Source organism: Dipteris shenzhenensis, chromosome 3 (assembly GCF_047967505.1).
Source record: "Dipteris shenzhenensis isolate YYH24624 ecotype China chromosome 3, Dip_SZ_1.0, whole genome shotgun sequence".
NCBI lineage: Eukaryota > Viridiplantae > Streptophyta > Polypodiopsida > Gleicheniales > Dipteridaceae > Dipteris > Dipteris shenzhenensis.
In genome coordinates this window covers 18,604,090-18,626,312 of record NC_141598.1, presented here as the reverse complement: position 1 = coordinate 18,626,312, position 22,223 = coordinate 18,604,090, and the positions used below count along the sequence as shown (strand labels likewise).

General features: G+C 41.5%; 1 protein-coding gene across 1 annotated transcript in view; it reads left to right on the top strand.

Annotated features, from left to right (window-relative positions):
• The first annotated feature begins 122 nt into the window (after positions 1–122).
• Positions 123–22,223, top strand: part of LOC147903472 (ubiquitin-activating enzyme E1 2-like) — a 40,312-nt gene continuing 18,211 nt past the window's right edge. The window contains exons 1-5 of the mRNA XM_087399210.1: positions 123–303; positions 490–563; positions 635–891; positions 19,646–19,863; positions 20,031–20,825. Coding sequence (XP_087255336.1) covers positions 145–303; positions 490–563; positions 635–891; positions 19,646–19,863; positions 20,031–20,825 — 1,503 coding nt within the window. The 5' untranslated portion in view covers positions 123–144. The remainder of the gene's footprint in view (positions 304–489; positions 564–634; positions 892–19,645; positions 19,864–20,030; positions 20,826–22,223) is intronic.

Here is a 22,223-nt window from a genome sequence, read left to right as displayed (position 1 = left end):
GTACCCTTTATTGTGAGCTTCCATTTCTTGCGAGAAGACATTGCTTTGCCAAGTGGTTTTTCCTTAGCTTAAGATATGAGGAAACTTGGTATTTACTTAAGTTCAATCGATATCTAAAAAATGAGCTCTTCGCCTTCCTGTCTGATGGTATGCATTCGTTTTTATCGTCGTCGTCTTCTTCAGCGTTTCGTATTCCTTCATCGTCTTCTTGAGCGTCTCTATTCAACCACTTCTCGATTCTTGTGGCCAAAGAGAGCTGCCGAAGCTCTCCATCTTCCTCCAATTCATTCATTCTTTCACGTAGTAAGTCCCTCCATCTTCCTAGAGCTTTCTCCTCCGTCATCTTGGGTGGCATTGTTTCCCCACTGTGCTTTTTGTCACGTTCTTTTTTGGGTCGTTGCTTGATTAGCCCTCTAAGAATCGCAGGTTCATCTGCTCCCTCGAATTCTCACCTTGTGCCTTTCTGGGTTTGTTTCCTGAATCGACTAGGTGACCCTGGCCGCTCTCGTCTTCTTCTTGAGGTCCTGCTTTTGGGTGCAGATAATCAAAACTAAGATTTCGAGGTTGGTTTGTATTCCCTTCTTTGATAAACACACTTTTGTCAGTTTGGGCGCTAACAAAAGCTGTTGTGCAGCTCTCTGCACCACATGCTTCCCATAAAGAGAGGCGCTGGGGGAGAACTGGGGAACGGCTCGAAGAAACTGTATCCCGAAGATGCCGCAGCAGCAGCAGGCGACGTCATTATGGCAGCTGATGGCAGTCCATCGGACATAGAGATCGATGAAGATTTGCACAGTCGTCAGCTGGCTGTTTACGGCAGGGAGACTATGCGCCGTCTCTTCGGTGCAAACGTTCTGATCTCTGGCCTTGGCGGTCTTGGGGTTGAAACAGGTATAGATTTATTCTTCTGTACGTGTTTCATTCAAAGAGTAATTCCCTCCGAGTTTTTTTTGGCCATAAAAGATAGCTGCAAGTATGAGCTTAGGTGGTTATTCTCGTAATTATTAAAGCACAAATATTTCCATCAACCAATACAGACTGAAGATGTTTGAGACGTTGATCCCACTATATTTATTTCGTCGTCGTGAATCTACTGTTGACTTTTGTCAAACTTAAAGTAGGGACCAACGTGGGGGCTTTTATTGCCTTCCAGGCAGCGCACTGCCTTCCATGCAGTGCTCTAGGTACACTTTTGTTAAAAAGTGTCTACACACTTTGTTGCCACGTGGCCCCTTGTATTTTGGTTCTTTCTCTCTCACACACGCACTCACACACACTTTCTTTTTGGCCTTCCCTGGGGAAAGGGAAGGTCTTAGTGAAGGGTGCGTTTCCTTTGAGATGGGAAAATGCTAATTTTGGAGTGGGTGCATGGTGTCGTCTGATCGTTGGGCCCGAGTGCGATTGCATATTTCCACTTTTTTTGGGATTGGTCCATGTCCCAAGATTCTATTTTTAGTCCCTATTTTTTCTCCCTTCCATTCTACTTACTATTTTACCCACAGGGCAGGCCATTTGAATGACGAAAGTCAATGAACTTGTTTTAAGAACTCTCTCTCTCTCTCTCTCTCTCTCTCACACTTTTTTTTTTTTGTGGGAAGAAATCTTTTATTGATGTAGAAAAATTACATTCATAGTTACTTCAAAAAAACGAAGTAACTACTACTCAACTGAAGATCTCAGTATAAGCTGTATATACATCCTGATCAATCAAACGAGTCTGAAGACAATCATAAAAAGATTGTTGCAGAGATCGTTTGAAAAAAAGAAAAGATGAAAAAAGTGGATCACCAAAGACTCTATGATTTCTGTCCATCCATAAAGTCCATAGTGTCCAATAGCGCACCCATACAAAAAATAAATCAAAACCTTGTCTCTCTGGATGAAAGCCAAACAACCAGAAAAATCTGCCAAAAGTAACAGTAGGAAATCGCTGTCGAAGCCTCTGTCTGATAAGAGCAATGAGATCAGAAGTGTTTGGACAGGACCAAAAGATATGAAACATTGATTCAGTAGAGTGCTGACATCGGTGACAAACAGCTGAAGCTATATGTCTGTGTGCGAGTAACTGTCCGGATGGAAAAATGCCAAGAAGAACTCGCCATAGGAAAAGCTGTTGTCGTAGAGGGACTTTGTAATGCCAAAGAAGACGCAGCCTTTTTCTCCACCACTTCATTGGGCGATCTATATGCCAAACAGTATTTGCTTTGTGGGAAATCCAAGGCGGAGGTAATAACACTTTATACAGTGATGACACTGATATGTGAGAGCTTCATAGGACGGGCATATAAGGAAGGAGAGCGTAAGATCCAATCCTCAAGCCGATTCTGAAGTTCCAAATGGGGTACCGGCAAGTACGGTTGGAGCATTGTTGATATTCGATGCCATAAAGGGCGATAATGAGCTCCCAAGCCATATTTGCGAGCAGCCATAGAAAAAGATAAGATTGTGCCATCATCCCGAAGTACATCCGCCACAGATGAAATGCCTTTGAAGGAGAGAAAATAAGAACGTCGGGGTTCTTGTATGGCCAAAGGGGGGTGGAAAACTTTAGACCAAAAAATATTCTCTACCCTCAAGGAGTTGCCCGAGAGAGAGTCCCTGCCATGCCATTCCAAATGGGATAGAATATGTTTCCAATCAAGAAGCAGACGAGAGACAAAAGGGCATCCTCTGATCTTGCCTTGGATAGAGCCAAATAAAAAATCCCACTGAGTAAGCTGCCAATGCCCAAAGGCAGGTGTATGAAGATGTAATAAGAGAGAACGAATCATGTAAGCCCAAGGCTGATCTCCTTGCATAAACTGTATCATCATTTTCCCTCTGTGAGCAAGTAAATGCATTTGAATATCAAGAATGTTCAGACCTCCGTGCATCTTGGGAGAACAGAGACGATGCATAGAGAGTAATCTGAGACTTTTCTTGCCATGTTTTGAACGCCAGAAAATTTCCATGATAGCTGACATAAATGAAACCAGATCTGCCTTAGTGAACATGGTGAGAGGCAGATAAAATTGTATGTATGCTATCAAAATGGATTGCGTGATTCGCAGGCGAACATGTAATGGCCAAGTTGCAAGCTTCCAATATTCAAGTTTTGCCCTTAATTTTGCTAGCACCCAATCAGTTTGTTGTGAGCGGGTGAGTCCCCAGCCTAGAGGATAACCAAGATGTCGAATAAAATGAGAAGTGGGGACAATTTCTCCAGGCCACAGAAGGTTGTGCCATTCCTGTGCATGTAATGGCAGCAATTTTGATTTCTGAAAATTGACCCGAAGGCCAGCAGCCAAACCATATGTAGTAAGAGTATGCATAATCATGGACAAATCAGCCCGAGTATTTTTTGGAGTAAAGAATGAATCATCAGCATATGCCTGAGCAATCATGCTGCGACTACCAAGAATCTCCAAACCGTGTAACTGATCAGTGTCCAAAAGGTGATCCAAATATTGAAGCAGTGGATGGGTGGCTATAGCAAAAAGTAAAGCACTCAGGGGACATCCTTGCCTGACAGAGCAAGAAAGAGTCCAGGATGGGGAAATATCTCCTGAGAGTATACAGGCAGCTTTACTATCTTGATATAGCCAAGTGATGAGCTGCTGCATTTTTGTGCCAAAACCCAATGCTTGCAGAGTCGATGAAATAAAATCCCATTGAATAGTATCAAATGCTTTGGCAATATCAATTTGCAGTAACAAAACATCCTGCTGTGTATATTTAGCATATTCAATCCCAATGTAGGCATTAGCAATGTTATCGGTGATGTGCCTGCGCGGGACAAAGCCATATTGAGCAGGATGCAACCCATCATGTAAAATCCCCTTTAGCCGATCAACAACCATTTTGGTGGTGACTTTGTAAATTACAGGCATAAGAGTGATAGGTCTCCAATCTGCCAAAGACTCACAAATTTGTTTTTTGGGAAGGAGCTTAACAAGACCTCTCTTCCATGTGTCTGGCATTTTCTGATTTTGCCCATTCACCATACATAACAAAGAATGCTTCAAAATAGGCCAGTAGTCTAGAAAAAACTCTACTGTTAAACCATCCCATCCAGGGGATTTCCATCTGCCACATGATTTGATCGCATCTGACAGTTCCCTCTCAGTAAAAGGTTCCTCCAATTCCAAAGCTTTAGGAGGGGAAATGATAGGAGAAACATGTTGCAACAGTAAATTTCGTGCATGTAAAATCTGTTGCGAGAGAGGAGCTGCAGAGCCAAATTGCTGCGAGAAGTGATGCACACAAAAGGAAGCAAGCTGTGACCGTGAGGTAGTCCATGATCCATCAGGCATAAGCACTCTGCAAATTTCTGTTTTGATTCTCTTCTGATGTAAACTTTTGAAAAATTCTTTGGAAGAGCAACCTTTATCTGTAAAGGCTCTTTGTCTTGCTCTAGTCTCCCATTTTGCCAGTTTCCTTTGATCATTTAGTTTTAGACAATGTCTGGCCTGGCATAGTGTTGTTTGCTCATGCAAGGACAAAGAACGGTGATGACTGAGTTCAGTGAGGTCTTGACAAGTAGATTTGGCCTGAGCAATGGTTTCCCTCAGAGTCTTCATGTAAGACTTGCCATAAACTCTAATCACCACTTGCATTTTAGAAATAAAAGTATCCCAGGCAACATCAACATTTAGATGGCTGCTGGAGGAAAGACAATGAGCTGCTTCAATAACCATTGCCTTGAAATCAGCATGTTGCAAATAACTATTGTTGATGATGAGATGTCTTCTGTGTGGCAATCTATCATCTGGCATGTTATGAAAAGATAACCGTAACCATAGTGGTGCATGGTCTGAATGCACAAAGGCATAGTCAATCCACATTTTGCATGTGAACTCCCCATTTTGTTGGGGTGCAACACTATACCATCGATCCAGACGTGCCTGATAGGCTGAAAGAGCATTATGTTGAAAAGTGTAGCCCGGTGACAAAGGCTGCAATTCCTTCCAAAGGTCAACCAGATCCAGATGTAGAAGTAGTTGAGACCATGCATGCCTTTCAGGAGATAACATATGATCATGTCTGGAGGTGTTGTCTCCTTGTTGTGGAGCATTATTGAAATCACCACATATGTAGGCACGATATCTCCACGGATATTGTTGCATGGCATCCCAAATTGCAGTTCTTTCTCTAGAGGACTGAGGTGCATAAACTGAAGCAAATTCAAACACCTCTCCTCTAATAAGGCATTGGAGAACGAGCCATCTGCCTTTATTGTCATTTAATGCAATGACAGGTTGAAGCTCATGTTTGATCAGAAAGACAACCCCTGAGAAAGAGTGCTCCCCAGCATAAAAAATATCATATCCACAGTAGTGTCCTGTCTTGCCTGCATACATATGTTGGTTGTGTTCTTGTAAAGCCACTATGTCAGGCTGAAATCTGTTGATGTACAGCCACACAGATTTCCATTTCCTACTGTCACACATGCCCTGGACATTGAGTGTGAAACATTTGATGTGAGCAGTCATATATACAGGTATTTATAGTAATGTAACAACTATGTACAGCAGCAAAATTTATGAGGTCAGCCTTGCATTTCTATCTCAGGGTCGAGACCTCGCGCCTGAGAAGAAGTAGCCGCCTGAGAAGTAGACAGCAACGCAGCAACCTCTTCTTCAGGGAAGAGTGTTCTGCTGGCTGTTACTGCAGCCCATGTAATCCCAATTCCTGTGTTTATCTCTGGGGTATTCCCGCTAGAAGAGGCACCAGTCCAAGTGCGGGGGGGTGGAATTCTTCTAGCAGAAATAACTTTTCTTGGACTCTGCCAGCCATCAGTTGAAGGTTGCTGTCCTTTGGTCGAGGATTGAATGACAGGAGGTGAAAGTGATGTGAGATTCCCATTGGGAGCCACTGGAGCTTTGCCTTTATCCTGACTCCCAGCAGGCTGTCTACTGCTTTTATTTTTGCTGACCACTGGAGAAGGAACATCTTTAGTGGGCATAGAAACTGACAAAGTGGCACGAGGCATTTTATGTAGATTCATTGGACACTGTGAAGCCATGTGTCCAAACTTTTTGCATTCAAAACAGGCCCCTGCAAATAAACCCCATTTGAGTTTATAGAAAGCACTTCCCATGTTCACATTATTCACCGTGACTGAATAAGAGTCCGGTGTGGGATTATCAGTATCCCAGAGAATGCAAAATCGGTTTGAGTTTCCATTTGGCCGTGGTGGGCAAACCACTTTACCTAAAGATGCTGCAATTTTAGGCAAAAGCGAGGCCATACATTGGGCGAAATCAACAACTTCGACCCAAACCGGGCATTTGTGTCGAATTAAAGCCTGATAGTCTCTTGTAGGAGACCATGGCAAGACATGCACCATTTGCTGCCCAAAAAAAAGAGGTGAGTGTTCCAAAAGCATTTGTTTGTGGATCTCATCCACCATGATCACCTCAAAAAAGCCTCAAAATCTATATATCTAAAAAACTTCAAGATATATGCAAGAAAAGTACAATTTGAAAAAACCATCAAATTATAAATGCTAGTTACAAATAAAAACCAAATTAACCAAAACCCAGTCAATTTAATAACAAGACAATTTAGAACATAATTCATATAAAATTGGGGAACTTCTTGAACTAAAAGTGGTTCAAGAATCCACTCGAGTCAAAATAATTGGGTGTCGATCAAAACTGAGGATCTCAGAGTCTTTTAAATAACTTGGAAGCGACACAAAGACTCTAAAACATGCTGTCTACATTTAGAACAGCACGAGCCTTCTTCAATATACTTCTGGTTTTGTAGTAGTGAAGGGCTGCCTAGAGTTCATCCATCAAGGAATCCATCTCTTGAAGCAGGTCATAAGGTCTACGAGGAATGATCCTAGATGTAGCCTCGTCCTCCATCTCAATAAAACAGTAATCAAGTGAAGGTGCCTGGTTATTTTGATGTCCTTCCATGGCTGGGAAACAACTCACAAAGGAGAGAAGCTGAGAAGAAAAAAGTAGCTGCGTCCAAACTCATGTGCCTCACGTAAGCAAGAGGAAATCTGGTGCTGCGTGGAATAAGGAAGAAGGCGAGTAGACGACAGTAGGAAAGATGGTGGAATCTGGTAGGCTGATCTTAGACGAAAAGAGGGTGGGAAATTCACCTTCATGCGCTGAAGTGATGAAGTGAGAGAGAGAGAGGAATCCCGAGTATATAAATAGCCAGGAAGGGCCATCAAAAGCTCGACCACCCACAGCGTACATGGCACAATTCCTTCTGGATTTGACAAGGCTACCTTAGAAGGCCTCGAACGTTCAATGATACTGAAAGAAAAACTTCCACGAACTACTGCAGCACTAAATCAGCCATCACGAGCATCCACAAGCTCTTCATATCCTTTTAAATCTCTGAGCAAGAAGGGTTGGTACACAAGAGACCGCACTAAGCCGGGAAACGACTCTTGGTCCTAGTAGAAAGCAATAGCCACATGGAACATCGAGTGTCCCCATCTCCGGCCTAATCAGAATCACAATACCCGAAAAATCAGTCCTTATGTGGTATCTGATCCCGTGTCTTGAGGTACCCTTTAAGTACCGTAACACACACAAGCAAGCTTGCCAATGATTCTCTTAGGGTTTTGATGAGAACTGGTGAAGTAGTCGCACTAAGAATGCAATATCAGGATGAATGTTTGTGAGGTAAAACAAGATCTCTACAAGTTCTCGATACTTGGTCGAATCCACCAGCTCAGAAGCATCTTCTTTGCTAAGTTTGTTTCTAACTTCCATGGATGACATCGCCTTCTTGCACACTTTTATTTGGAACCACTTTAGGATCTCCTAGCAATAGTTTTCTTGAGAGATGAAAGTCTTCTCTTCCTCCTGCCATATCTCTATCCTAGTCATAATAAACTCTTCGTGCAAGAGAATGTTTACCTTATCTTGCTGGTATGATCCCCCATCAGGATAAGATCATCGATGTAGAGAATCACCCTCATTCTCCTGTCCCCCTCTGAATGGAGGTACAAGTTTGCATTTGATGACTCCAACTATGAGTGGCCAATGTACTCTTGTGTAGTCAAGTCGCTTCTCTAGCTACGAGTGGCCAGTGTACTAGCTTGACACGATAGGGCAACATGCGTAGTAGTAGGGAGAGTGGTGGGGGATGCATGGCACAGTACTTTGGGGGGGGGTAGTGGTGGGGGCGGGGATGATTCAGATAATGAAGACGTGCCACAGGGTGATGGTACGATCTTCTATGCTCCACAGACTTCCTCCTCCAAGTCTCCATTGAGGAAGGGAGACTTCACATTTATGGGCCACTTGTGGTGGGCATCTAGTGCTATCAGTGTCCGAATTGTTTCCATCTAGGCCGGACATTGTTTCCATCTAGGCCGTTGGTGCAAAAGTCCCGTTGTATTCTAGACCTTCAATCTATTCGTAAATTGGCCACCAATGTACTTGTCGAGTCTACTGTCTGGCTTGTACTTGGCTTTGTAGATCCACTTGGTTCCAATCACCTTTTGCTTGGCGGGCCTTGATACTAGGTCCTAAGTGTAGTTCTTCTCAATGGCAGCCATCTCAACCTCCATTGCTTTCTACCACTTAGGGATGTCCTCCGCTTCCTTTAAGATCTTGGCTCATGAATCATCGTGATTTGAGCCAATAGGGCGTAGTTCACTATGAGAGCTTTCTGGTTCCTTCGAGACCTTCTCCCTCCATCTGAACTTGCTTCACGGATATCGGTCACCCCTGAGTCTTCCAGGGTCTTCATGTACCACCGAGGTAGTCTCTTCTCTGTGGTAGGGTTCTTCTCTAGCTCTTCTGATTCTGAATGTGAACTTGCCAAACTTGCTTCTGCTTCCTTTGGTTTGATTTGAGACACCACTGGGAGTAGTGCAGGTGCTAGAGGTTGTTTCATTGTCGAGATAAGGCCGAGTCTCTTGGAAGACTATGTCCCTACTGACCAACACCTTCTTTGTTTGATTGTCGTAGTGGTGATAAGCCTTCGACTCATCACTATATTCGATGAACATGTCTTGAAGGAATTATTAAGAATTCCATAGCATGCTTTGTCATCTTCTATCATCACCTTAGATTCTAGATCAGCATCATTTTTACAAGCATTAGCACTTCAAGGTCTCCATATCATAAGGAATACCATTATGAAATTCATATCGTTGGCCCATGTGACTTGGTTCATCAATAGCTATTGTGGACAGATCAACACTTTTATAGTTCCATGTACTTGTTTCAACTGCCAAGATTTCAAGATCTTGTTTAACAAACAAGGATGAAACTCCATCAAGAATATGATCCAAGCTATCACCCTCTTGATCCACATGATTTGATGCACTTGTTGTGAGAAAGTTTTCCATATTCATCTCTCACTTTACATTCATATGTCCATCAATAATATCCATGATTTGACGCACGGGTTGTAAATGAGAGAGCTTTCCATATTCATCTCTCACTTCACATTCGTATGTGTCAACCATCAAGATTGGAATGGAGGGAGAGGTATTCTTACCCCAAGCATGGCAATGAATGGATTTTTAACTCCCACCAATTTAAGATTGCATCATGTATCTCAAGAGGGGAGGATCTAAACCCAATCAAGAATTTATCTTTTGCTGGGATGACCTTCACAACTGTAGGTTGCTCTATGACCTTTTCCTCATGACTCTTGATGGATAGGCGGCTCATGTCCTGACAACACATTGTATCATCCTCTTTCGAAGATGTTCTTTCCCTCTGAGGAGTAGAAGGCACAACTTTACTATGTTTTGCTTCAAGATCTTCCAAATCCTTGCTTTTTCATGTTCTTTTCTCCCATTATAATACCTTTCTCTTTCCATCATTGCTTCGTCCAAGGACACTCAATGCGATAGTGCCCCTTTCATGGCATTCATGGCAAGTGATCCCACTTATATATCAAAGAACCTCCTCACCTCTATTAGGTATTCGTGCATCAACCAAATGCAATTTTAAATATGCAAACTTAGACATTAATTGAGCAATATTATGATCCAAGATAGGAGATTTTGATACGTGAGCCACTACTACCTATGAAGAAGATGTACCTTTTATCAAGACATTCATGAATGATGACTTGATTTGTAAAATTGTCTCTTTCTTTGTTGTAATGCAAAGTGCCTCCATGTATGACATAGGGTCTTTGCTCATCACTTTTGAGGAAAGATGAGGCTCCAAAGACATCTCAAACGTACTCATCTTGATGTGCGCCATCCCAAAAGACTTTGAGGGCTAGTGATGAAGATTCCATTGCTCGCATAACTATCCCAATACTAATACAGGGACTGTCTCACCCTTCCCTTGACAGTGAAATTGATCCAGCTGTAACAACAAAGCATTTGGTGACTCCACTATCCCAAATCTCAGCTTCATTGTAGCCACCACTTGGTCCCAGTTCTTCTTGGTAGAGCATGATAAGGCCTCATGCTTAAGAAATCAAGCAATATCTCTACCCGATCCTTAAGAAATCAAGCAATATCTCTGCCCGATTCTTCATGGACCACTAATCAAGTCGGCATCCTTAAACAAAATCTCGAAGATAAGACTCTGAGCCTTCCCCTTGGGTCCCTTGGAACACTTGAATCTTCACCATGAGAAGAAAACAAAAATAACCACACAAAATCTCCAAAATTCCCTACTTGAATTTCGCCACTTAGTAGCTCAATTTAGTATACAAAGTCACCTCTTCAAAGGTTCCCACAATATGATCTTCTACTAAGTCATCAAATATGAGAATGCAATCAAGTATAACTCTTCTCATAATAGGTAGTACACATAATAACTTTAAGGGATTGTACCCTTCATTGAATGCATAACAAAAGAAATGGAAGGCATTAAGTATTACCACCTCACTGTCATAATTAAAGATCACACAATGGTCTGACTTCTCTTTACACCATGTTGCTAATGCATGAAGTAAATCCCAACTTATCATCATATTGCATGGCTTTGTCAGTTTATCAATATATTCAAGAGTGCAAACATATCAAGCATGCAAAGATAGATGATATGATCGTAATAAGAGTGCGAATGGTTTGAGCATCACCTTTAAAATCTTCTAATGTCACAGATGTGCTGCGATCTCTTTTAATGGGGTTCTTCCAGTATCCTTTTTACCAAATAAGAAAACACATGTCCATACTAGGCACAACATGCAATTAACTATGCTCAAGATTTAGTAAGTCAGGATGAATCCAAGGCTAAACATACCCGATGTTTTCACCAATCAAAAGATGTGACATGAAAGTGGGAGTAATAAACTTCATGCACTTCTTAGCCTCCCGCTTCTTTGAGCTCAATAATAGGGAACCTTTTACATGACAAGAAGAAAAAAAATAAGATTTATGCAAGGGGAGCAATAACACATCTTACTTCTTCGCTTCTCTTAGATAAGACTAAATATGCTGACATCCAAGTCACATTATACTCTAGAACGGACAAAAGAAAAGGATCAAGGGAGGCCTTGATTTCATCTGGTCGATCTGTGTCAAAGAGAAGGACAATGCGTTATTGAAAGAAGATCTTGTGGCTTAACATGACATGAAGTGAGACAGATCGAGAGGTGACATGGATTGAGATATATTTAGAAGCGTGAAGAGGTTGATTTGGTTGGATGGGCAAATCTCAACAAAAGATGAGGAAGCTCTAAGATGACACATGAAGAAGCTGAACCTTGCAAGCTTCCGTTGGACAACATAGGCCTGCAATTTTTTTGTAGAAGCATTAGACTAGAAATGTGAAATGATGTAAAGATTCATATTGAAGAGAGATTTACGGTGATATAAGTAGCTTATAGAGTAACGATCGGCAAGTTACAAGCATTTTAGTGAAAGGGGATCGAAACTACCTTGGCAACATATTGTCATACATAGAGCATCATAAATTTAACTAAAAGTCCCAAATTTAAAACTGAGAATACGAGCAGATGTGACATGAAGAGCGCTTTGTAATGATGTAAGTTTCATAAAAATCCGACCACTGAATGAAGAGTTATGAGCATTTTACTAGCTGTGGGTCAAACTGTCATAGAAATTGCCCTCCACTCATGCTGATTTCGCTTGGCAAGAGTGCTCTCTCAAAGCTCCACCTTTATCAAAGATGCAAGGCCCATGACGTTCGCCTAGAAGCAAAGGATATACACTCATAACAGCTCTAGAAAATATTGACCCATGTGGTTGCATTGACCTTCGAACAAATACATTTTTAGGCTCCTCCAAAACGAAATGGAGTAAGGGAAGAAAGACGAGAGAAAACCTCGAGAGACATGACATGAATTGATCTTCCATGGAGGATGAAAATACACTCAATACAATCTAAATCTGCTCATATAATGAGAGAAATAGGAGCTTCATTCCCTCTAGGAAAAGAGAGAGAGAGAGAGAGAGAGAGAGAGAGAGCTCCAAGATTTCTCATAAAAGAAGGATCACCTACAGAGACGTAGACTCAAGAGTCTATACAAGAGGGAGAGAGAAGAATCATGGAAGAGCCTTGAGGAGATAAGAGCTACAAAAACATGTGGCCTAAGGGTGGGAAGACATGTTAAACAAGGGAGAGAAGGGCTTCTTTTATAGATACTTTGTTACCCTCCTTCACCCATGTACAATGTTGCTTGTAGATTCATTTTTCCATCAATCACATAAGCTAGTCTGTCCGGAGGCACTCTTCCTTCTCTTCTTGAATTGCTTGGAGGCGCTCTTCTTTTTCTCTTGTGTTGCTTGAAAGTGCACTTCTCTAGCCTCCTAGGTAGCTTCTTTTGCTTCTTGGGCTGTTGGGAGACATTCTTCTGTGGCCCCCCTAGGCAGCCTGCTTCCAATCCTCCCTCAGCTCTTGCAATTGGAGCATCTGAGTGAAAATATTTTTTGAATGTGAACCTGTATGGCCCTCATCATAGTGAGTGTTATATCCATAATTGAGATAACTAGGACCAAATCAAGACCAGATTGTGTAGGGTCAAGGCCAAGATCTTGGATTGGATCTAGATTCTAGATTATTCTAACGTTTGGATTAATCTGAGGTTGAGACTAGAGCTAGCATTGGATGAGGTTTAGATCCAATGGACGAGAGCTAATCCCCATGAAAGGCAAAGCTAAAGAAAGCTATTATGGCTAAAAGAAAATGCAGAGTCGTTTATGAAAAGTAAAGCTACTTTATGCATGAGAGCCTAAAGTTAAGGCTAACTGCTAAAGATAGCCAGGCTAGGCTTACAAATACAAGCCTAGGACTTCGTATAAATGATGCTTTCAGATCTCGAGAGCATGACAACTACCAATAATAATCTGTATGCAACTAAACTTGGTTTCATAAAAATAATGCTTTCAAAGATTGGGAGCATGCACAATTGCTAATAACTTTTTCTCATAAGTGCTATAGTTTAGTTCAACACATTGGAGTTTATGACTTCCAAAAGCTATTTAATGAACAACTTGCATTAAGACATCTGTAATACATTGACTGCTTGCATAAGTATAAACTATGAAGAAGTGTCTAAGATAAAAAAGAATTAAGATTGGGGTAGAGAATATCTCAAACATTTATGGATGCATCTCATTTCGAGAATAAACATATTGTGTGTTCAAAAGATTAGTCAATGGAGAAGCTCGCTTTGCAAAATTACGAATGAGTGTTCTATAGTAGCTACACATGCCCAATCATACTAAACCCACATATATCATTAAAGAAGACCACTACAAATTTAGTGAGGTATAAGAAAGCTTTCGGTGCGGCGCCTCCTTGTACTCAACAAAGTGTTTCTTTGGTACTGCCTCATCGCTCGTCACCAGCTGTACGTCCCACACAGGCTGCCCCTTGCTGGGTTTAGGTTAGAGTTAGGGTCCCTGTACCTCACTCAGATCAAGAGGAGCCTTATCACATCCCGGACCCTGTCCCTATGGGGGCTTCTGACATTTCGGATTCTAGTCGCAACTTGCCTTTCTTTTTCAGTTGAGTGGTAGAGATGTTTGGTTTGATGATGCCTTTCACACTCTGTCTTAGTCACTTTTGTATTCATGGTTGAATAGGAGAATGCCGATGCCTATTCATGCACCCATTGATAGATTTTATGTTGATGATTGGGCATTGTATAGAGCTGGCTTGTTATGCATTGCTCCAAAGTTTTCCTTCTTGGATCATTTTTTGCGGGTTTTGACGGTTTTTGTCCCCACTTGAGACGACACGCGACTAGTATCAGGAGTCCAGATGCCTTTTATGCTGAGGAGGGTCTCACAGAGGCAACTTTGCAGATTTGGGTTTCTCATTTGTAGGGAAGAGTGCCATCTTCCTTATTCGTGGCAACAGCCCTTTCTGATATTAGTGATTTCTATCATTCGATCGCTAGTTAGTAGTACCAAGAGATGTGAGATTCTCAGAAAAGAGGTTGGTGTTCGCCAAGCCCTACAAAGAGAGGAGCAAAAACTCCTACTGATGCTTGGATTTAGGAGTGCCTTGGTGCAGCAAGGACTCATCAGTAGTTATTGTTAGATCAGAGAGCAGAGTATGCCTTTTATACACGGGAGTCATTTTGGACTTAGATGGGAGGTAGAGTCAATAAACACTTTTTCTCTACTTTGGGCCCAAGACATAGTAGGGAGAGTGTTTCACAATTGATTGACTTGGATGGGGTTTTACAGTCAGATCCCGATGCCATCTTGCATATAGCTACTGATTTTTATGCCTTCTTGCTGTCAACAGATCGTGACGTAGTGGCTAGAGATGATGCCAGATATGCTATATGGTAGTGTATTCCCGTTTCGGTGAAACCAGACATAGCTTTCACCAATACGGAATTCAGTTTTGCACTTTTTGCTCTTCATAAGAGGGCAAGTGTTCGAGTTCAGATGGGCTTACACCTTCCTCTTTTATTGCTTTTTGGGATATGATTGGGGACCATGTTACCTCAGCCTTGCAGGACGTTTGGTACTTTGGAGTTATGCCTAATTTACTAACAGAGGGTCTCATACATCTTATTTTAAAGGGAGGTTGCAGAACTTTGGTGTCACAGTGAAGGCCTATCACTCTTTTGGGCACTTGCTACAAACTCTAGGACAAAGTATATATAGCTTACATTTGCAGCCCATTCTTCCAGATTCTATTCATGATACATAGGCAGGCTTTGTGCATGGCAGGAGCATTATTTATAGTTATTTTTAATTTTGGGAAGCTTCGAACGATACAAAGCATTTAGTCATTCTACTCTTGGACTTTGAGAAAGCATATGGCATGCTTCTTTGCTTTGGTTTTTCACATGCATGGATTAAAGGGGTTGTTCATTAGAGGAGTAAGGAGAGAGAGATTTCAGATTTCTAGATTAGTCTGTCAAGGATGCCCTCTAGTCCCCCTTTTTTTTTTGTTTGAGGCTGAAGCTATCAGTATCTTTCTTAGATCTCACGCTCGTATTTTTGGGCTGAGACTCCCCTTGAGACAAGAGGAAGAACTCTTAGACAGTGAGTTGGCGGATGACATTACGGTCTTCTTGGATGCCACTCCTCAGACTCTCACCTCCTTCAGGACAGCCTTGGATTTATTTTGTACTGCAATAGGACACATTAATTGGAATAAATCCAATGGCTTTTGGATTAGTGATGAGGACACTCTAGATTGGGGAGCCGATATTGGTTCAGAGGGGTCCACCGTAGATACTTACGATGTCAAGATGGAATGGGCATCTCTCCATCACACCAATTTGCTCCCATGTAGGAGAGTATTAGGAGAAAGCTCCTTTTTTGGAGCTCATTTAAACATGACCTTGCTTCTAGGGTAGTTGTTGTTAACTAGGGTTCTACTAGCCACAGCATGGTTTGTTTGTTCTTGTTGGTGTCACTCTAGGATTGCATCACTTAACTTAAGAGACCTGTAAGGAATTTTGTATGGAGTGGACTAGATGGTACATCAAATGCTTTAGCTAGGGTGGCTTGGGAGACCTCGATTATGGTAGGACAAGAGCCATGGAAGGATTTCTTTATTCGCTACATATGGTCCTATATGCCTTCCTCAGGGTGGAGACTAGATAAATAGTACCAAATGGATCTTTACTTCAGCCCATCTCAGATCTCTCTCCTCTCCTCTCATCACTGCTATCCTTAAGGCTTGGTCCAGCTTCTGGAATACTCTTTAGAGAATTTCCCCTTCCTCTCTGGAAGAGATTGACATGCAGCCCATCATGTAGAATGATAGCGTACTGGATGAGCATGGTAGACCACTTGGCATGTCTCATTATATGCAGTGGTCTAGATGGGAGAGAGGCATTGCCTCCTCTATGGGATCCTGTAAACTTTCATAAAACTTTTAGAGGAACGCAAATTACAATTGGTAAGTCACCTAAGAGGAAGTACAACGAGAATTCAACAATTTAATGCAGCCATACCCATGGATTGGGTTGACACAGATGATAGGTATGTTTCTTGCTGTACTTGTATGGATGGGGGCTTTCTCGAGGACAAGGGCAGGCTATCTAGATCTTCACATGACTTTTTGTTGGAGAAGCTCTGCAGGGCTTTGGGAGCAGAGCATCCCATTCTTTCATTACACTGTCGGTAATGCCAGAAGATTTCAGCTGATTTGTAGAGGTTGGACAATGGAGGCCCTCCATAGCTCCTCATTGGGAGAATTTTCAGATTTCTGCTGATTTGCAGAAAGTGTTTTGGAGGAGACGCTGGAAATCCCTCAGGAATAGGAAAATTACGCTTTTCTTTTGCCTTTCTATTCATGGAGGGATTGCAGTGAACTTATGGGGGTCTAGGTTCGAGGCGGACTCCACTTATCCTCGTTGCCGTTCTACTATGGAGACTGAAGTCATGTAAAGAGAGACAAATGGAATGGATATCCATGGAATTGTGAGGGTTTGGTACAAAGATGTCTGTCTATCATATGAAATTTTTTGGATCTATAGCCGATGTTCATATTCAGGAGGATCAAAGAATGAAGGCTGATGTAAATAATATAAATAGATATAAAGACCTATTCAGTCTGACAGAAACTCCAAGAGCAAAGCTCAAGGGAGAAGTACATCACGCAAGGCATGAGGAAACAAACACTCTAGTAGGGAAAAATCAAGCTCCCGTAAGAGAGCTAGAAAATATCCAAGGTTGAGGCTAAAAGTGCCTCCTCAACTCTGCGGGGGACTCCAAGAAGAACAGGGGAGCCACTCCACTACTTGAGAAAAACACATCTCCTAGTAAAGGCTGCCTTGGAAGATCTGCTTTGTGAAATGGCTGCCAAGTTGTGTTTAGTATCTGTCCGAATATTGACCAATATGTGTGCATACTTTACTTGGAAACTATCCAAGGCCTCTATGCATTTGATCTCCAAATATGCCACGCCGCTATGCTTGCTAGAATCTCCCATAAAATATCCACAAAGGCATGTGTAGGTCTAGCAGGAGAGCGAAGAACGTCGTCCAGAGATATGACTCAACTTGTTGAACCGAAAGGGCCCAAGACGAGTCTAGATTTTTTATTTCTGAGGGATTTCTAGAGTCTCTTCCAAAAGGATTTTTACAAGTCAGGAGAAAGCTGAAAATTCTCCCAATGAGGAGCTTTGGTGGGCTCCAAGGGAAAATAGTCATAAACAAAGATGCCGTTTTTTAGAACTATCTAAAGAGATTAACCATCATCATGAAAAGGAGTGCTTTAAAATCAAAATTTGAGGGCATGATATAAAATGTTTTGAAAAATACAGAGGCTATATTAGTGAAGAGATGAGTCAAGAAAACATACCAACAACCTTAACAAGTTCATGTCCTACGTTGTTCACAAACTTCATTTCAGAATGGAGAGGTGAGGACACACAAGGAACAACCACCAAGAAATTCCAATCCACACTCCAAATGGGTGAAAATATTATGTGAAGAAGTAGAGTTCTCAAGAGAACATTAAAGAATTTATTGTGTTGCCTAATGTCAAATGCGAAGGAGACATCAAATTTTGAGCAAGCATTTTACCTACAACGTAGAATGAATGCAATGGGGATACAAACAACTAATAATGATAAAGTACTAGGACTTGTTGGGACGACAAGGAAATAAAAGTGCTGCGGGAGGCACAAGATAAAACTCAAAGTAGCTGCCATGATGTCAAGATGCACAGCTAGATTACTAGTTAAGGATTATGGTTCACTAGGAAGAAACTTGTTCTTCGACATGCACTGTAAACTTACAATTAGATAAATGGATTTGAAATCAGCTGTTTTGAGTGATATGAAATCAAGATAGTGTTCACCTCAAACATATCGATTGGGTTGCAATCGACCTTCCTAGAGAAACTATTTATTATTCTTAATGTTGCCAGAAAGATGCGATGCTTCAAGAGCTGCAATTGAAATGCACCTAGCTGTTCCCTCAGGACCACAGAAACTTCAGATGCTCCCTTGCTATGTATGGTTCTATCACCTCTTAGGAGGGAATTAACAATTGGCTTGCTTCATTAGATCCATAGATCATGGATGTCAGATGAAACAAAGAGAGCGCTTGTTAAGCGCACACATTGTGCACATAGAGACTTGTCACCTTTTTCTGTCTATGAGGACCAGGATGAGGATAGTATAGGGCAGGCCCATCGACATGGGCGAGTAGAGGGGGACTAGTGCATGTACCACTTGTAACATGGTGAGATGCTCCCCGAGGAAGACATCTATCTGATAGAACAAAAACGTTGCTGGATATCTATTATCCAAGGTTAAATAGCATCAGTCAACCAACAATTACCCAACGATGTGGAGTCTCAAAAGCATGTCCATGTACAATTATTTTCCATATACAATTATTTTTATTCCAACCAATAGAACAAAGCATTGCTATATAAACTTCTTTGCAAGGTCAAAGGGCTTTGATGATTGGTTTGAAACCACGCCTAAAACACATAGCAGTTTGATTATACAACCAGTCACTTGAATTGTTATTTTTCACTAGCTGAGGCTGCCTTGCTGTGTTGGAGGCCTTGCTTTGTTGACCAATGCGATTAACTTGATCTTTGGCTGGACATGGTCTTCTTCTATGAGCTTCATTGAACGATGGTCATACAATATTTTCCTTAGTCCCCATGAACCGAATTAATTGGTCAATGCCCTTGCATGCCCATCCATTTCCCTTCCTCACATTGCAGGACATTGTGCAAGCTCCAAGCCCAGCTGCACCTGCTTAGTGACATCTTAACGGCTAGGTATTCAACACTAGAAACACATCCCCCCTTTGTGTCCATCTCTTTTGATGCCTTCCTTGGGCTACTTTACTCATAATGTAAATGCCACAGTGTTAGACTAAGTTAAGCTTACCTTAGAGTACATTGCTCATGTTCTAGCTAGCAGAAGAATCTAAAGAGGTTAGGATGGAGGGGCTGATGGTGGACTTCTGGTTGATACTTTATATGTATATTGTGTGTGTGTACTTGGATACGACTCGATGGTATTTTGTCCACAGTACGTGTTCAACAGTCCAAGTATGTGTAAGCATTTAATGGTGTTCAGATTAATGTATTTGAATTAATGAGCAGTTGCATTTCCAGAATATTCATCTTGCTATTTTATATCTTTCTCTTATGTTCTAGAATTTATTTGCATGTAGTGCATGCTACCTGTAGCTTTCATTTTCAGTGTATAGAAGGTGGATCCTTTGGTAGTCTACATCCCATGTTCTCTTTTCCCTGATGCTTATCAGGAGATGTCTCACTTCTGATCATGTTGGAATGCAGCAAAGAACATAATACTGGCTGGAGTCAGATCTGTGACACTGCATGACACAGGGGTGGTGGAGCCTTGGGACCTTGGAGCAAACTTCTGTTTCTCAGAATCTGACATAGGAAAAAACAAAGCTCTTGCCTGTGTTGATAAGTTACAACAGCTTAACACAACTGTATTGGTGTCAGCCCATACTTCCAAGATTGACAAAGAATTACTCTCCAATTATCAGGTAAGTCCTGCATGGTATTACTGGCTTTCTTAACCTGTCCAAGTTCTTTTGGGTCTTACAGGAGTGAAGAGATGTTTTCAGCTCAGTTTCAACTGTTATGGTGTTAAGTTAAAAGTCAACGTAACACTGTAGATCCAGACTTATTTAGCATTCATTTTTGGTCCCAGGCCGTTGTCTTCATGAATGTTAGCCTTGAAGAAGCTCTCAAATATGATGAAATCTGTCGCAATCATAAGCCACCAGTTGCTTTTATCAAGGCAGATATACATGGGCTCTTTGGTAGTGTGTTTTGTGACTTTGGGCCAGAGTTTATTGTGGTTGATGTTGATGGAGAAGAACCTCACACAGGTATTATTGCATCCATCAGCAATGACAATCCTGCCATGGTGTCATGTGTGGATGATGAAAAACTGGAATTCCAAGATGGTGATATGGTTGTTTTTATTGAAATTCATGGAATGACGGAGCTTAATGATGGAAGACCAAGGCGAATAAAGAATTGTAGACCATACTCCTTTCTTCTTGAAGAAGATACCTCTTCATTGGGAGCATATCAGAAGGGAGGGATAGTCACTCAAGTGAAGCAGCCCAAGTTATTAAAGTTTAAATCCTTGCATGAAGCTCTTCAAAGTCCTGGTGAATTCATTCTCAGTGATTTTGCCAAGATTGATCGACCCCCGTTGTTACATCTGGCTTTCCAGGCTCTTGATCAGTTCTGTGGTAAATTCGGTCGTTTTCCTGCTCCTGCTAGTGATGAAGATGCAATCAATCTCATAGAATTGGCAAAACAGATAAATATGGTAGCTGGGGATTCTAAGCTAGAAACTGTTGATGAAGATGTTCTTAGACATTTTTCCAGTGGCTCCCAGGCTGTTCTTAATCCAATGGCAGCCATGTTTGGAGGGATTGTTGGACAAGAAATAGTGAAGGCCTGTTCTGGCAAGTTTCATCCATTATTTCAGGTGAGTCTTCCTTTTACTCCTCTCTCTCTCTCTCTCTCTCTGACCACTTACTCCATCTGATCCCGTGGACTTTACCCTCCCCTGTGGGGTCTGCCCTTCCAGCTCCCTGGTCGTTGCTCCCCAGCCAGCTTGCTCCTATAATTTATCTAATATATTGAGTCTTCCAACCAAAAAACAACATAAGACACACATATAGGTCTGGAGACTCCATTGCAAGACCAGCTAGCCCGTGCTATAGTACTTATCTTCTACTGCCATTCTGCTTGCTTGCTACATTTGCTCAAGCCTTTCATTACACACACTTGCTCCCTTTCACCTTCCAAGCTCTTGCTTTGCCATTGTCACCTTCATACAACTGTTTACTTGAATGTTCATCTAAGACGATTCAAGGCCTAAATATTTCGAGCCCATAAATCCTCTGTAGAACTCTTCAACAGTAATCATCTAGAATCATATTTTTTCTTTTTAGAACTCTTCAGAGTATTTCGAGGCCATCCATCCTCTATAGGACTTTTCAGCAGTAATTGTCTATTCTCTTTAGAACTCTACAGCAGTAATGGTCTACAATCATATTTTTGCTTTGTTTTTTGAAGCTATCTAAGAAACTTAAGCACAATAATAACACTTTCCATGAAGTTTAGTTCTGCTCTAATTAAAATCTCAGAAAGAATTTAAGTGGTTGTTTTAAGGATAGCAAGATCGCAAGAGGTTCATTCATGGTATGCAAGGTTTTCAAAGTGATAACAAGGTTTCGTGGTTGCTCGTTTATTGAAAGGCAGCTTTATGAGTAAAGCTAGCATGTTATCAACTTATTCTTGTTTCAACTATTCATCTCTGAAGTAGTTTTCTGAAGGCCAAACTAAATGGAGAGGCTTCTATGTTGGTCTCATTGTCGGAAGCAGTGCATATGTTTTATGTGAAAGGTAAAAACGATTCATGCCAGGATCTAGAGACATTGTCCTCTCTCAGAAATGCCCGCCTTCATATTGTTTACCAATAGATACCTTGCTCTTGGAGGTAAGAGGGCTGAGCCGCCGTCTTCAGCCCTCTATGCTTGTTGTGTATACTGTCAATTACTTTGTTCTGTGCGTTTGTATTTGATTATCTTATGGTCATGCGATGTGGTTTAAGTCGAAGTAGATAGTTATAAATTGCCTATATGTCATGTTTCCTTCTCGTTGATGACTAGGAATAGACCTCGCTCAATTTGTCATCATCCCTTTTGGTAGGTTGGAAGTTTGCATGAGTTTTGGTGAGGTCCAATTGTAGTCTCTTTAATCGATTGGAGGACAGTTTATTGGTGGTTGCAATTAGTCTCATCAGAAAGTTCTGCATGTGCAGTTAGGTTTGAATTTGTCTAAATGAGTAGTGATACACTACTTGCTTATGCAATGTGCA